This window comes from Mesocricetus auratus, unplaced genomic scaffold, assembly GCF_017639785.1.
Source record: "Mesocricetus auratus isolate SY011 unplaced genomic scaffold, BCM_Maur_2.0 Super-Scaffold_100018, whole genome shotgun sequence".
Lineage (NCBI taxonomy): Eukaryota > Metazoa > Chordata > Mammalia > Rodentia > Cricetidae > Mesocricetus > Mesocricetus auratus.
In genome coordinates, this window is record NW_024429199.1 from 39,201,442 (window position 1) to 39,216,004 (window position 14,563).

The following is a 14,563-nucleotide window of genomic DNA, read 5'->3' on the forward strand; positions in this document are numbered from 1 at the left end:
CTGGAAAGCAAGCACCTGTCACATAGCATTTGGCTAAAGATAAAGATCAAAGCAGAATGGGGAGACCTGGCCTTCAATGTGTCTTAGCGCGGTGCTGAAGGGAAAGCTTATTGCCCTACCCATAGAAATCTAGGCTTTAATAGTCCCGAGAGTGGGCCCCTTAGAGTCAGCCTGGCCTCAGAAAGCCCACCTCAGTGTTCTCTAGATTCTTACCTCTTTCGGCGAAAGTATAGAAATGTAGTCTTCATATATCATCCTGGCCTTTTCTTCGACGATTTTTTTGTTCTGCTCTTTCTTTAAGTCTTCGCAGGCTAGCCAGAAGAGTAGGTTCTCCTCGCTGTATTCTGTTCGGAGGAATTCCCGGAAAAGGTTCCTTCCCGCAGGAGCCTTCATCATCTTGTCAAAATTTTGAGACCAGGACAAGACTTCGTCTGCAGTGGGGTTTTGGCTGCAGAGACAGAATGATGCCATTAGGCAACTTCCACACCTTGTGACTACCAGCCGGGGAAGGAGCTGGTGGTTTGTAATTCTTTGTCACGTGCTGCCCTCTAGTGGTCATGTTCCGCTATTCCGCCTGGCTTGATCTGGCAAGCAATCTGAGGGACTGTTACCAGTCCTGAGTCCTGACAACGGACCCCATGGACGCAAGATACATGGATCAGAGCTGTAAGTTAGAACAGTAAGGAGCTATATACCACATGCTCATAGCTGTCAGACAGTCCTAAAGAATCCTGCCAGTGACGATGCTTCTTAGAAATTTGTTGTAAATGGACGGGAACTTTCTGCAAATAACTTTTCTTTCTACCTCATTTGTATTGTCTAACCATGGTTTTTCATCTACAGTGTGCATTCCTTATTATATACACAATCTACAATAAGAATATGTTTTGTGCACTTGTCAAAAAATATGCCCAAATGCTCAAAGTATACCTTGGAATGCAGAGGACTTTTAAAATGGCATGAAGGATTTTCTGGACAACCAGATATAATAAAGATCACTACTTAATTGTCAAAACAACCAGCCACTATCCATTTGCCCTCACACAAAAGAAGGAGAAGCACAAAGCTTGCAGATTTTTTTATTTTTAAGATGATCCAGAATCTTGGCTTTTGACTTTCTTAATTTTTACCCAGGTATCTTAAATAGACTTGCAGCTGTCCCATAATGTCTGAAGGCCTCCATTCATTTACGATATTACATCTGGGGCCCTGGAGATTGACTCAGTGGGCAAAGGGTTTTCTATGCATGAGAACCTGAGTTTGAATCCCCAGTTCCCACGTAAAAGCCAGGTAAGGCAACTTGCTCCTGTTGGGAAAGTCCTGTGCATTTGTCAATAAAGCATTGTCTGGCCAATAGGGAATCTAGATAGGAGGGACTAGGAGTCCAGAAGGACTCTGGGTAGGAGAAACATGAGGACATTCAAGATGTAACTCCATGGGGTAGGAGCCCGGAATTATTCTCCGGTAAGAGACATACTTAGATTAACAATTATGGGGTAATTACTTAAAGCAGAGCTAGCCAGTAAGAAACAAGCAAGGCCAACAGCTTCATAATTAATATAGCCTCCTGTGTGTTTATTTGGGACTGATGCGGCTCTAGAACCAGGCTGGCGGGAAGGTTTTCCCACAAAGAAAAAGCTTCCCTTAACATGCTCCAGCCAGGAAAGGTGATGTGCTCCACACCCCCAGTGCTTGGGCCAGGTGAAGGGTGCAGACAGCCAGATTCCAAAGACTCACAAGCAAATAAGTTTAGCAAAAAATTGAGTTCCAGCTTCAGTGACAGACCTTGCTTTAAAAAAGGGGGTGGTGGTGGAGAGTGATACAGGAGACCAGGGATGCTCATCTCTAACATTTACACATCCACACATGGGAGAGCACACTCGCATACATGTGTATATACACATCCGTAACACACGCACGCACACACACACACACACACTGTCTCTGTCTCTGTCTCTCTCTCTCTGTCTCTCTCTCTTTCTCTCAATAAAAATTAAAAGTACAGTTGTCTAACATCACAGTGAAACTCACACTAAAAGGGGGCCTTATAATTATGTGAACCATTGACTTATAACTAGGTTTTCTCTTCTAACATTGCATTTCAATTTCTTGTTTTGGAAAAACTTGGTTAAAATCCGTTCTGGTGGCTATAAAACCAGGAACTGGCTATTGGGGGTATTTTTACTGGTTGATATTGGTAATCCAGTGTGTGTGTGTGTGTGTGTGTGTGTGTGTGTGTGTACATGTGCATATGTGTGTATGTATGTATGGTATGTATGTGTGTGGTTGTACACATGTGAGGATGTGTGTATATCTGCATGTGCATGTGTGTTTGTGTGCATGTGTGTGGTATTCAGATTCTTATAAAATGAATACAAATTTTAAAATAGTTCCAGCCAAGACTAGTAAAAGTAAGGCATTTTCTACAGTAAACTTAGACAATGTTTGGCCTAGTAGCATAGTTAATAGAAAACCTGGTCAAAACTAATTGCAATCATATGTAAGATCTTCCAGGCTGAGCTGCCGTTCATTGCATAGACCACAAGACATGATGCTTTGGCACAGGGTGGACATAAGTGGCATTAAACACAGGAATGACTCCAGCCCGGCCCTGACACTCACCACTCCTCTAGGACCTGGATGCTGTCCATTTTTGTGGTGTGTGTGGGTCTCCCCGCAGAGTCTCCTCTTTCTTCATTCCTGACCGTGAGGCTGTAATGTAACACACTTTGTCAAGGGAATCGCAAAGAGGCAAAGGAAAGTATTGACAGGAGAAACAGATCACAGCAGATTTTACTGCCAACCATGTGGGGTTATTTCAAAAACAGAAACAGAACTCACACTTTTAAATGATGGTGGAGAGTGAGAGAATTGCTAAGTCTACACCAGTTTAAAAAAATCGCAAAATGAATCAGAACCCGCACATGGATATTACTGTCTAATCTGACTTCATTATTATATAACTTAAATCCTTTTACATAAGTGTACCTTTATAACCTGGACACTGGACATGCTCTAATATCTGACATATTGTTGTGCTACCTTTGAAAGTGGAGAGTCATTTTGATTTTTTGCTTAGTTCAGTTTGGTTTTTTTTTTTCATTTGTTTTCTCCCTATCAGTAGCTAAGAAGATAGAATTTATCAGAAGCCAACACAGATTTAGTACCTTTTTAAACATCCTTCCCTTCAAGCCGTATTTTTGTCATCAATACCATCATTCCTCCGGTCCCTAAAGTTTGAGCAACTGTCTTGGGTTCTATGTCAGTCAATCTCCAGTGTCTTGGGAGACACAAGGAAGCAATTGAGAGGGTGCAGAGCAGGAGACCACTGCGTGAATGTGATGGTCATTTTCCATTGTCACCTTGACAGGATCCAGAACCATCCGAGAGACGGCCATGCCTATGGTGGAAATACCTTGCTTACGTTCACTGATATGGGAGAACTAACTTTAACTGTGGGTGGGACCACTCGTCAGCCGGAACTCCTGGATCCCATAAACATGTTTGTATTTAGCCCGTCTGTCTCCTTACTAGGGGTGTGAAGAGACAGTTGCTTCAAGTTCCTGTAACTGGACCTCCCCACCATAATGGACCATACCTTGAACTGCACACTAAACTAAGCTTTCTCCTATACTCTTCTTCCATCCGTGTAGTCTGTCATGGCAATAGGAATGAGGCTGAGGCCGGAGAAGAAGGCTCTGAGTCCCTGTGACACAGAATGAAATTCTGGGGACCAGGAAAGGCCTGTGTGTTCTATTAGAAGAATTGCTAGGTGAGGGAAAGCTGCCTTGCGGGAGAGACCAGGGAAAACGAGAGGCGGTGGGGTGACCAATAGAAGTCAGTGGGATGGTTCTAGGGCGTAGCTCGTTATTAAAGCTCCCACCTGGTGAGAGAGAGGGTGGGTTAGATGGAGGACTCAGTGGTCCTTCCACTGTGGAAACTCAAGTTCCTGACTTAAAACCCTGCTATTTCTGTCCAGAAGACATCAGGCTTCATGGGAACCCATCAGAAGCAAGTGACGGTCCCCTAATATCTCTTTCATTAGCTCATTCATTCACTCATTCATTCATTCACTACCAGAGGTGATGAAAAGTTACCTTTTAGTGAGACCATTCCCTTTGTGTTAAATGGTATTATCCCCATTGTAAAGGAAAGCAGAGGTCAGAGTGGCCTGCTAGGTTGATAAAAAAACAGAGCACCAGCTGTGTGGTTTGGCAAGAGTCTGAACCCTGAACTCTCCGTTTTTACTGAGTGCCGCTGTATACACCAGGCCTTCTGTTAGGCGCAGTCATCAGAAACTGCTGACTATGGATGGCTGTGGTAGAGAGGTGGGGAGGTATCCATGAGTAGCTCCTCCCAGCCTAGAAAGTCGGCTAGAGCAACTGGGAGACAGGGTCTCCTGCATATGCTCTTGACACTCAGGTTGCTGGAGGAAAGGATGGAGAGAATGCAGCATAGAGAAGAATCTAAAGAATTCAGGTTCTGCAGGATGGCGGTGGCGCACACTTTTAGTCCCACACCCTGGAGGCGGAGGCAGGTGGATCTCTGTGAGTTCAAGGCCAGCCTGGTCTACAGTGTGAGTTCCAGGACAGCCAGGGATACACAGTGAAACCCTGTCTTGAAAAACAAAAAAGAAAAAAACAAAAGAAAGAAAGAAGTCAGGTTCTTACCGGTGAGGTCAAGCTACCATGGAGTCTGACTAGGTAGGAAAATTAATTGGCAAAAATACATCCTTTGGAGAAAACAGACTAATTGACCTTGGGAAGGATTCTTTTAACTAAAAGAACCATCAACCTCAAGGAAAATAAAATAAACTTAACAGTCAAGTACAGTACATTTTTCTCCTCCCAGTTTTGGGGGCAGTGGCAAGCTTGCTGGTATAGAGTCACAAGAGAATGTAAACCTCAGAGAAAAGTGGCAGAGTCCAAAGACTCCAGAAAGCTGATTGGTTCCATGAGGCACCAATACTGGCAACAGTCCAAGGGCTAGCTAGCTTGACTTCCGTACAGTGCAGCCAGGGCAGAGGGACTCAGAGAAAGCAATGGTACCCAATTTCGTGTCAGCGTGTTGGCACTGAGGATGTGCTTGATGTCTGGGATAGCCTGGGAAACTGCAACCCTCGACACCTGCAATCCCTTTAGGTGTAGCATGTGTCATCGATGACATTCGTCACTTACTCTTTGAGTGAAGGTGGTTCTCTGGAATTTGAGCGTGTGTTTGGGTGAGACACACCACTGACATCATTCTGTCAAGTCCCCCTCACATATGTCAAATGTGGACCTTTTGTCTTTCCGAAAAACTCTTATTGAGATGGGAAGTCATTCTTCTCCACACAGCATCCCAGAGACTGTACCACACAAAACATAGGACATTGCTTGTTTTATGCAACATCTTAGACACGTCTTCCCTCTGCGTGTCTGCTGTAGAGCAACCAATCTGGAGTCAATGTGCATGAATCATACGCCGCCTCTGAGCATAAATCCTGGCTCTTGTGTCTGTTCCTGTGATGTTTACAAACATCTCAAATGTTACCACATTAGAGCCATCAGTATAATGCAGTGGATTGTGTTTACACCTCTCATGTCTACAGATGGTAAAATATGGACACACATTTGGACTAAAACTAGTTATGACAGACATTCAGTAAATGCCTAACTGTTCACCCTGGGTGCCATTCTTAATTTAACACTGGGCACGGTCTAAGCCTTCAATAAAAAATTCAACTTAAGCAGTGCTGCCCTAGGAAAATAGGACAATAGGACAAGTACCCCCAGAGATAACCGGCTAGGTAAACTAGCCAAATGGGTAAGTTCTGGGCTTGACTGGGAGACTCTGTCTCAGAGTAAGTTGGAAAGTAGATTTCTCTTATTCATCTTGGACTTCTACAGGTCTGTGCATGCATATGCTCCCTCATGCAAACACGCATACACACACACACAGAGAGAGAGAGAGAGAGAGAGAGAGAGAGAGAGAGAGGAAAAGAAGATAAAACACAAAAACTGTCACCTAGAGATTGAGATAGAGAAAATGAAATGAGGAAGGATGTGTTGCTGGTCTGGCTGCCTGTCCTGACCCTGGCACGTCTCTCATTTTCACTTGGTTCTGCTCTGAAGATTCCTGGGCGTGGGGCTGATTTCAAAGGTAATAAATTATGGTTAATATTTACCCTAAACTTCTCAGTGTTTGAAAAGGTTAAGAAGGAAGACCACCAAACATAAGAGTTGTGAATTCTCAAAAAGAGGTGTGTGTGTGTGCGTGTGTGTGTGCGTGTGCATGTGTGTGTGTGTGCGTGTGTGTGTGTGCGCGTGTGTGTAACGTGCTGTCTTCCTGCCAGTCACTTGGGCCTTGCCTCAGTTAGCCGCTTGGGTCCCGTTGCTGTCTCAGCCCCCAAATAACACACAGGAGGCTATATTAATTATGAGCTGTTGGGCATTTTGCTTGGTTTCTTACTGTCTAGCTATAACTTAAGTATTTGTAACCCATAATTGCTAATCTAAGTATTTCCATGTGGCCTTCTCTTACCGGAGGAAGTGTCTGGGCATGTTACTTCTCTTGGTCCTACATCGTGACTGACTATGCCTCTTTTTCCCAGAATCCTCCTCGACTCCTAGTCCCACCTATCTTGCTTCCCTATTGGCCAACAGTGCTTTATTTACATATACACAGAAGGATTTCCTGTGTGTGTGTGTGTGTGTGTGTGTTAATTGTCCACTTGACAGACCCTAGAATCACTGGGGAGATGAGCCCCTGGGCATGCCTGTATTAGTATAGGGAGACCCAACTTGATTGCAGGTGGGATTACTCTAGGATATTATAGGGGATTCTAGACGACATAATATGGGGAAAGTGAGTTGAACATTAAGACACACTCAGTGCTATTTCTTGACCATGAACGAGATGTGAAGTGCTGCTTTAAGATCCTGGTTTGGAGCCGGGTGTTGGTGGCACACGCCTTTAATCCCAGCACTCGGGAGGCAGAGGCAGGCGGATCTCTGTAAGTTCGAGACCAGCCTGGACTACCAAGGGAGTTCCAGGACAGCCTCCAAAGCCACAGAGAAACCCTGTCTGGAAAAACCAAAAAAAAAAAAAAAAAAAAAAAAAGATCCTGGTTTGTCCATTTCCTGGCTATGATGGGCTGTCCCTGGAACTGTAAGTGAGAATCAGCTTATAAGTATGTGGGGTATTTTTCCTTCTTCATTTTCAGGTGGGTAACTTTTTTCTTTAACTCAAGAATTATTTATTTATTTATTTGTTATACAGTGCTCTGTCTGCATGCATCCCTGCAGGTCAGAAGAGGGCACCAGATCTCATCACTGATGGTTGTGAGCCACCATGTGGTTGCTGGGAATTGAACTTAGGACCTCTGGAAGGCCAGCTAGTGTTCTTAACCATTGAGTCAACTCTCCAGTCCCCAGATAGGTAACATTTTAAATTAATATTTCTATCTTCTTAGCTAAATCACAAAGAGAATGAGACACACCCACAGAGCTCACTGTGGGAATCTCCCATCAACAACCCAGGCTATAGCTACCAAAGCAAGCCTGGAGACTTAATAGAGATTCTCAAGCCTGGTGACCTTGAGGAGGGAGAAAATGTGTCTTGTGCATTTCAGAGAATACGAAAAGCTGGCTCTGTGTGTGGACGGCGGACTGTTAGGAAAGAGAAGTATGAATTGTGAGACTAGAGAGACACCTGAAGCTGGTGGTGGCTTTCCTGGCCTGCTGTCAGAAATAGAGCACACTCCATTTTGGAAGGCGGTCAACTGTTGTAAGAAAACAATTAGTCCTTAGAAACAATGCTTGAAGAACGTGGTAGATACCGTGAAACCTTTGCAGTTGCCATGGCGATGGTGGGACAGCAGATAATCACAAATATCTATGTAAGATGCAGTGCGGAAGTGCACACATTTAATCCATTGCGACACCAAATCTCCAGAGAGGCTCTGCTCTCATCAGGGTATAGGGACTGGATTTCTAACCAACACCATTTCATTTGCAAGGACACAGTTTGCTCAGGCCGACTCCCACACTGCCTCCAACTGCAGCAGGCTGGGACAGACGACATCCTCTAACTTCTGGCCTCATGCAGCATGCCCACTGTCCCTTCCTATAAAAGCTGTCCGGGATGTTTTACCTTTTTAGTTATTCACAAAAATGTGCTCATCTTAGAGAAAAGCCATGGAGGGGCATATCAGAGTGCCACGTGCCCTTCTCCACAACACGGGGCACACAGAACACACACGCCAGACACAAACAACACTACAGTCTCCACACGGCCCCCCACACCTAACCCAGAACACACAGCACACTGATACAGTAGCAAACAAATCATGAGCACATCAAGGTCAGACAGCAGCCAGGATGCCTTCAATTTCAGCAGGGGAATAAGTCAGTTTCGAAAGTGAGGATGTAGACATCTCCATGTTCACAACTTTGTAATATAACTTGGTTATGAGTGGCATGCCAAGGACAGTTTGAAGTTTGTGTATGGAACTGTCATGCAACACGCATGTATAATTTGGGCATATTCAGTGAAATGTTAAACAACAAAGCTGCTGTGTTTGAGGATATAGCCCAATTGGTGGAATGCTTGCCTAACAGACATGAAGCCCTGAATTCAATTCTGTGTAACACCAAGCTGGGTGGTGCAAGCCTGTAGTCCCAACACTAGGGATGTGAAGGCTGGAGAGTCAGAGGTTGAAGGTCAACCGCAGCTATATACTAAGTTTATTCAAGGACAGCCTCCACTGTGTAGACCCAGTCTCAAGAGGATCGACCAATCACACCACACCACATTACAAAGACTCTTAACGGTTTACAAGCAAACACTGTTTTTGTTAATGTTCAAATGCCTGGCATAAGATAATATGCTATTAAAGTTGCTCCCACTAGATGGCTGCATTTCCTTTAGAAATGCAAAGTTAAGTCAGAAGAAAGTTGGAAAATCTTTCTTAGTGAAAGTACTTTTTAAAAAAAATATTTTCTTTCATGTAAGACATTTTGATGATTCTGCTGTTCCAAGGATAACAGTCGTTCAGTTTTTCTGTGGATGTACTGATCAAAACAGTAGGGGAGGGTGATTTTCCCCTTGAGCTGTGTGTAAACCTGAGATAATATTCCTCTTTCGGTTTTCAGAATGAATACTCCCTGGTCTAAGTCACTTGATTTGGGAATACCTCTGTATATGCTGGTGCACGCCTTTACTCCCAACACTCAGTTAGGAAGCAAGGGCAGGTGGATCTCTGAGTTCGAGTTCAGCCCAGTTTCAGAGCCAGTTTCAGGACAGTCAAGACTACAGGGAGAAACCCTGTTTTGAAAACAAACAATATCAGTGAAATGATGTTGTCATAATCTTATTAACATTGTCAGTATGCCTTCTAATAACAAGTCATTTTGTACTATATATGGATATGGAAAATGGTCACATATACTTAGAGAAGGTTTTAGCTAACAAAGAGTGGCTAAAAGTATATATATATAGCCATTGTAAGAGTAGATTCCTCACATTGCTGTAATTTCAGTTTAACTTTGGCATAAAGATTTACTTTATGCCAAGCATAGTGGCACATATTTTTAATTTCAGCACTTATAGGCAGAGGGAGGTGGATCTCTGTGAGTTTTAGGCCAACCTCATCTACAAAGTAAGTCCCAGAAGAGCCAAAGCTACATAGTTAAACAATGGCTTGAAAAAATAAAGACAAACAAACAAAATCATTTACTTTGGTTTAATACATGGAAAACAAAGACATATTTTTTTTTGTCAGCCTGACTCAGTCTCTCTTTGTTTTTTTGTTTTGTTTTTTTTTTTTTGGTTTTTCGAGACAGGGTTTCTCTGTGGCTTTGGAGGCTGTCCTGGAACTCACTTGGTAGTCCAGGCTGGTCTCGAACTCACAGAGATCCTCCTGCCTCTGGCTCCCGAGTGCTGGGATTAAAGGCATGTGCCACCAACGCCCGGCTCTCTTTGTTCTTTATTTCTCTACATACACACTCAAGCTTTTAAAGACAGGTTTTTTTAAATGTCCTTTTATCTGTATTAAATTTTATGTAAAGCCCTAAAACAGGTATTTTAGGTTCATTGACAAGCTTATTAGCTTTATAATCTCCAACCTCTTCCAACATTTAAACTATAAGGTTAAAATCTAGATCTATTGTATTAGTCGATGTTCAGTTAGAGGATCAAAGTTTCTTATTTGGCATGAAAAGCAAATCTCTGTTTTTCCTCAAAATGAAGAGAAATATATATATATATATATATATATATATATATATATATGATACAAGCCAGCCATTGGGCTCTTCTTCTAGTCTCAGAGTGGTTGGAAAGCTACTTAAGCTTCTCTTTCAGGCCACTGTCGTTTCCTTTGCAATTTCTAAGTTAGTGGACACTTTTGTAGAAAGACAGGTACCTTGGGTTCAGAAGGCCACGTCAACTCCCATTTGGTGAACAGACACTGTCTTGGAAATGGGGTGTGAGTAATCAGTCTACTCTCTAAATGTACTCTTCAGACTGGATTTAGTTAATGTTCTTGTCATAAACTGCAGCCAGCCGGGGAACGGTTACAATGCTAGCAGCTGATGTACAGAAATGTGCTTGGCAGCTGGCAGGGGTGCTCATTCACTCCCCATTCATGCCTTGACTGGGACTCCCCAAGTCACTGTGCATGCGATTTTCTGTAGAGGGGAAGAGGGCGACCTATGATTGACAATAGCAATGTTAAGCTGTAGGGGCCTTCTGAGGCTCTCAGGGTTTTCAGCCTGTGCAGTGCACCCTTTAAGGACATTCTGGTTAATCGGGGAATCCTAGAGAAATGTATATTGCTAGAGAACGCAGAAACTGGTGTTGGCTACATCAGCTGTCAGCATGTTAAGAACACTGACGAGCACACAAGGGTCAAGTCTTACTATGTCTGGCAAATCCCTTGCACACTGGGATTTGTGAAGGGGTCAGAGGTCAGAATAACTTTCATTAAGGATTATTCATTAGCACCATGCTCTAACCAACTAAGCTAACTGGTTATGTTTTAAATAATAATAATAGTAATAACAATAAGAAGAAATAGGTGTATATATATATTTTTTTCCTTGAGACAGGGCTTCTCTGTGCAGCCCTGGTTGTCCTGGAACTTGCTCTGTGTCCACCTGCCTCTGACTCCGAGTGCTGGGATTAAAGGCATGCACCACCACCAGCTGAGTGGCTTGGTCTGTTTGTGGGGCCTCTGGCAGTGGGACCAGGATCTATCCCTAGTGCATGAACTGACTTTTTGGAGTTCATTCCCTACGATGATGACACGCCTTGCTCAGCATTGATGCAGGGGTAGGGGGCTTGGTTCTGCCTCAACTTTTTATGCCAGGCTTTGTTGATGGGAGAGTCAACGAAGCCTGGCATATCAAGTTATGGGGAGTGGATGGGGGTGGGTGGGAAGGAGGTGGAGAGGGGATCAGGAGTGGGGGAGGGAGAGGGAGCTGTGGTTAGTATGAAAAATGCATAAAAAATTTAAAAAGATTATTCATGTGAAGACTGACGTTAACCTCTGACCTTCATATATGCACAGGAGCACACATGTAGGTTCACACACATAGATTTGTTTATGTTCTTAAATCACATCATACTAAGGAAGAAACTGAAGCTCAGAGGGATTGAGAGACTTGTCAACAGCTTCACTATCGCATGTGACAAAAGGGACATACCAGATCTGCCTAGTCCCAGGTTGACTCGTCTTCTCATATTGTGTCATGTGACAGGGCAGCTTCTATTCAGGATGAAACACATGGAGCTACCATTGTACTGCCACTTAAGAATGAATAATTGGAATGGTTCCATATTTTTATGTAATATATATATGACTTTATAAAGAAAAACAGCAATGGTAGGCATTTGCTTTCTCCTTGGCAACAGAGTCTTCATCCATGAGAGGAATGTTTATATATCATGTTTTTGTATAAGAAAACAAGATATGTGTGATAATATTAGTTATGAATTTGACACCACCTAGAGTTACCTAGAAGACAACCCTCTGTGGATGCCTGTGAGGAAGCGTGTAGAGTAGTCAACCTCTGGTCATGCTCGTGAGGGATTCTCTCCATGGGAAGATCAGTCCTAAAGGCAGGCAGTACCATTTCCTAGGCTCAGATCCCCGGAGAGTAAAAGGAGGAAGCACTGGTGTTACTCTCCCTTTGCTTCCTGACTGCAGAAGCAATGGGCCAGCTGCCTCCAGTCCCTACAGCCAGGACATCCCTGCAAAATGGAGCATACTTTGAACTATGAGCCAAAATAAAAAAATCCTTCCTAACTTGCTTTTATTTACACACACACACACACACACACACACACACACACACACACACACACACACATCACAGTGACTGTCTTAGTTTCCTTTCCTTTGGTTGTAGTAAAATACCCCGACCAAAGCAACGTAAGGAAGGAAGTAGCTCTGTCCACCATTGTTGGGAAGCCAAGGCAGAAGAAACTTAAAGCACCTAGTCACATGGCATCCATAGTCAAGGGTAGAGAGCAATGGATTAAAGCATGTAAGTGTTCTGACTTGGTTTCTCCTTTTTATTAAGTCCAGAACCCCAAGTTCTGGGAAAGGAGCCACCCATAGTGGGTTGTCCTCCTATACCAAGTAACATAATTAAAACGATTCCTTACAGACATTCTCCAAGAGATTCTAGACTATTCTGAGTTGACAATTGAACCTAACTGTCACAAACAAGAGAAACAGGACTAAGACAGTATGGGTGTCACAGCATTCATCACATAACTATTTCAGCAGGATACTTATAGCATAAATGTTATTTTTACCAAAAATCAATGTTTTATCTTACAAGGAAAGGAGAAAAAAAATGCGTGACTGACATCTTAAAATATTAGGCAGACTGCAAAGGTCAACCATGAAAGAAAGTAGGCTAGGTAGGCCCTAAAGAAAGAATGAAGAATTTTAATGAGGATTGAATTTCCAGTTGTCTTTGTCACAGAGTAATTTACTTTAAGAAAAAATGGAGCTAGTTGCTGGTGGCACATACCTTTAATCCTAGCACTTGGGAAGCAGAGGCAGGCAGATCTCTGTGAGTTTGAGGCCAGCCTGGTTTACAAACCGAGTTCCAAGACAGTCAGAGCTGTTACACAGAGAAAACCTGCCTGAAAAAAAAAAAACAAAGGAAATAAGAAAAAGAAAAAAATGGAAATCTAATTTCCCTCACACTGACATTTCACCAAAAAGGGTCACGGAGTCTCTGAACATTTGAAGAGGATTCACTTTTTTCCCTCTGTCAGCAGATTTTCTCTGTCTGACTTCCTCCTCCTGGAGCACCTTAGGGAGAAAATTGTTTCTCACAAAGTTCACTAACAACTGGTTGACTGGTCAGATTGTAAAATGCTGTGGTTGTGTTCCTTGTGAGAGCTCTTGGGTGGTCTTCGGGCCCCGGGAGGACCCTCTTCCTTTGCCTCTCTTGTTGTAGGTCTGTCCTGAGCGTTCAGCCTGTAGCCTACCGTCCAGCACACTGGTCGGTCATGGCTCTCCCGTCCCGGACATTGAATCCTGATGGGTTGCAGACTGTCACCCTTAACGCCGACTTACCCTACAGGTTTCAAATTCTTTCCACAACTAACATGTGGAAGGTTCCGGAAGGCATCATCTTATCTTTGGATTGAACAATGTCCTCCTCCTCTTCTACCTGACAGATTCATCTTTCAAAAAAATTTTTATTGCATGCTTATTCATCTCTTGTATGTGTCTATGTAGTTTGTTCTCTTCTACCACCTGGGGATTGAACTCAGGGCCTCTGGCTTGGGGGCAGGTGCCTATACCCACCAAGCCATTGCACCAGGCTATTGGTCTAGGATTCCGGTCTTCTTTACTGGTGGGCAACCCTCCAGACTGTCCTCAGAGCAGACTCCCTCTCCATGTCACGTCTACTCCCCTTCTTCCCCTACCTTCAACGGCACACTTCTTCCTGTTGCTCTCCCTGGTACCCGGCTCATAGGAGCTATTCAGGAAACTCCCCCATGCCAATGTGGGATGGCATGTCCAGCCCAGACCTCTGTGCAAGCAATGCCCATAACCATTCTGCTATAAGTGCTCTGAAACGCTGCAGAGAGCAAATAATTTTGCAGGAATAGGTTATGCTCAATGCGAGATGAATCATCTCTCTGAGGGCGACAGGTACACAGGAGACACTTATTCACCATGGCCTCTAACGAGATGATTCAGCTTGCATATTATGAGTCTCGCCATTTCCAGGGAGTGCTTTCTTCACTATGGTGCAGACTTGGATTTTTGTTTTCCTTTTCAAAAAATATCCTTTGGCTTTGAAAGCATGCATCTTAGTATTTCCATTGGCAGGGAGCTCAAGGGTGACAGCATTGGAGGATAAAATAGGACATTCTTTTTGCACTGTTTTGAATTACAGAAGCTGTGGCACTTGTTAAAAATGGAGGGAGGGACAAGCAAAAAGCATGTTTATGAAGCTCTCAACATTTACTTAGCAAGATCTATCCCACGGTCTGGGAATTCTGGGAACGAATGTGTCTCAAGAAGGGACAGCTTTAGTTTCAAAGGACT

At 43.5% G+C, this 14,563-nt stretch overlaps 1 protein-coding gene across 2 annotated transcripts in view; it reads right to left on the minus strand.

Moving 5' to 3' along the window:
• Positions 1-14,563, minus strand: part of Rgs17 (regulator of G protein signaling 17) — an 81,713-nt gene that overhangs the window by 8,660 nt on the left and 58,490 nt on the right. For both annotated transcript variants that reach the window (XM_040758185.1, XM_040758186.1), the window contains exons 3-4: positions 2,623-2,712; positions 214-448 (exon numbers count right to left, since the gene is read on the minus strand). In XM_040758185.1, the coding sequence (XP_040614119.1) occupies positions 214-448; positions 2,623-2,712 (325 nt within the window). The remainder of the gene's footprint in view (positions 1-213; positions 449-2,622; positions 2,713-14,563) is intronic.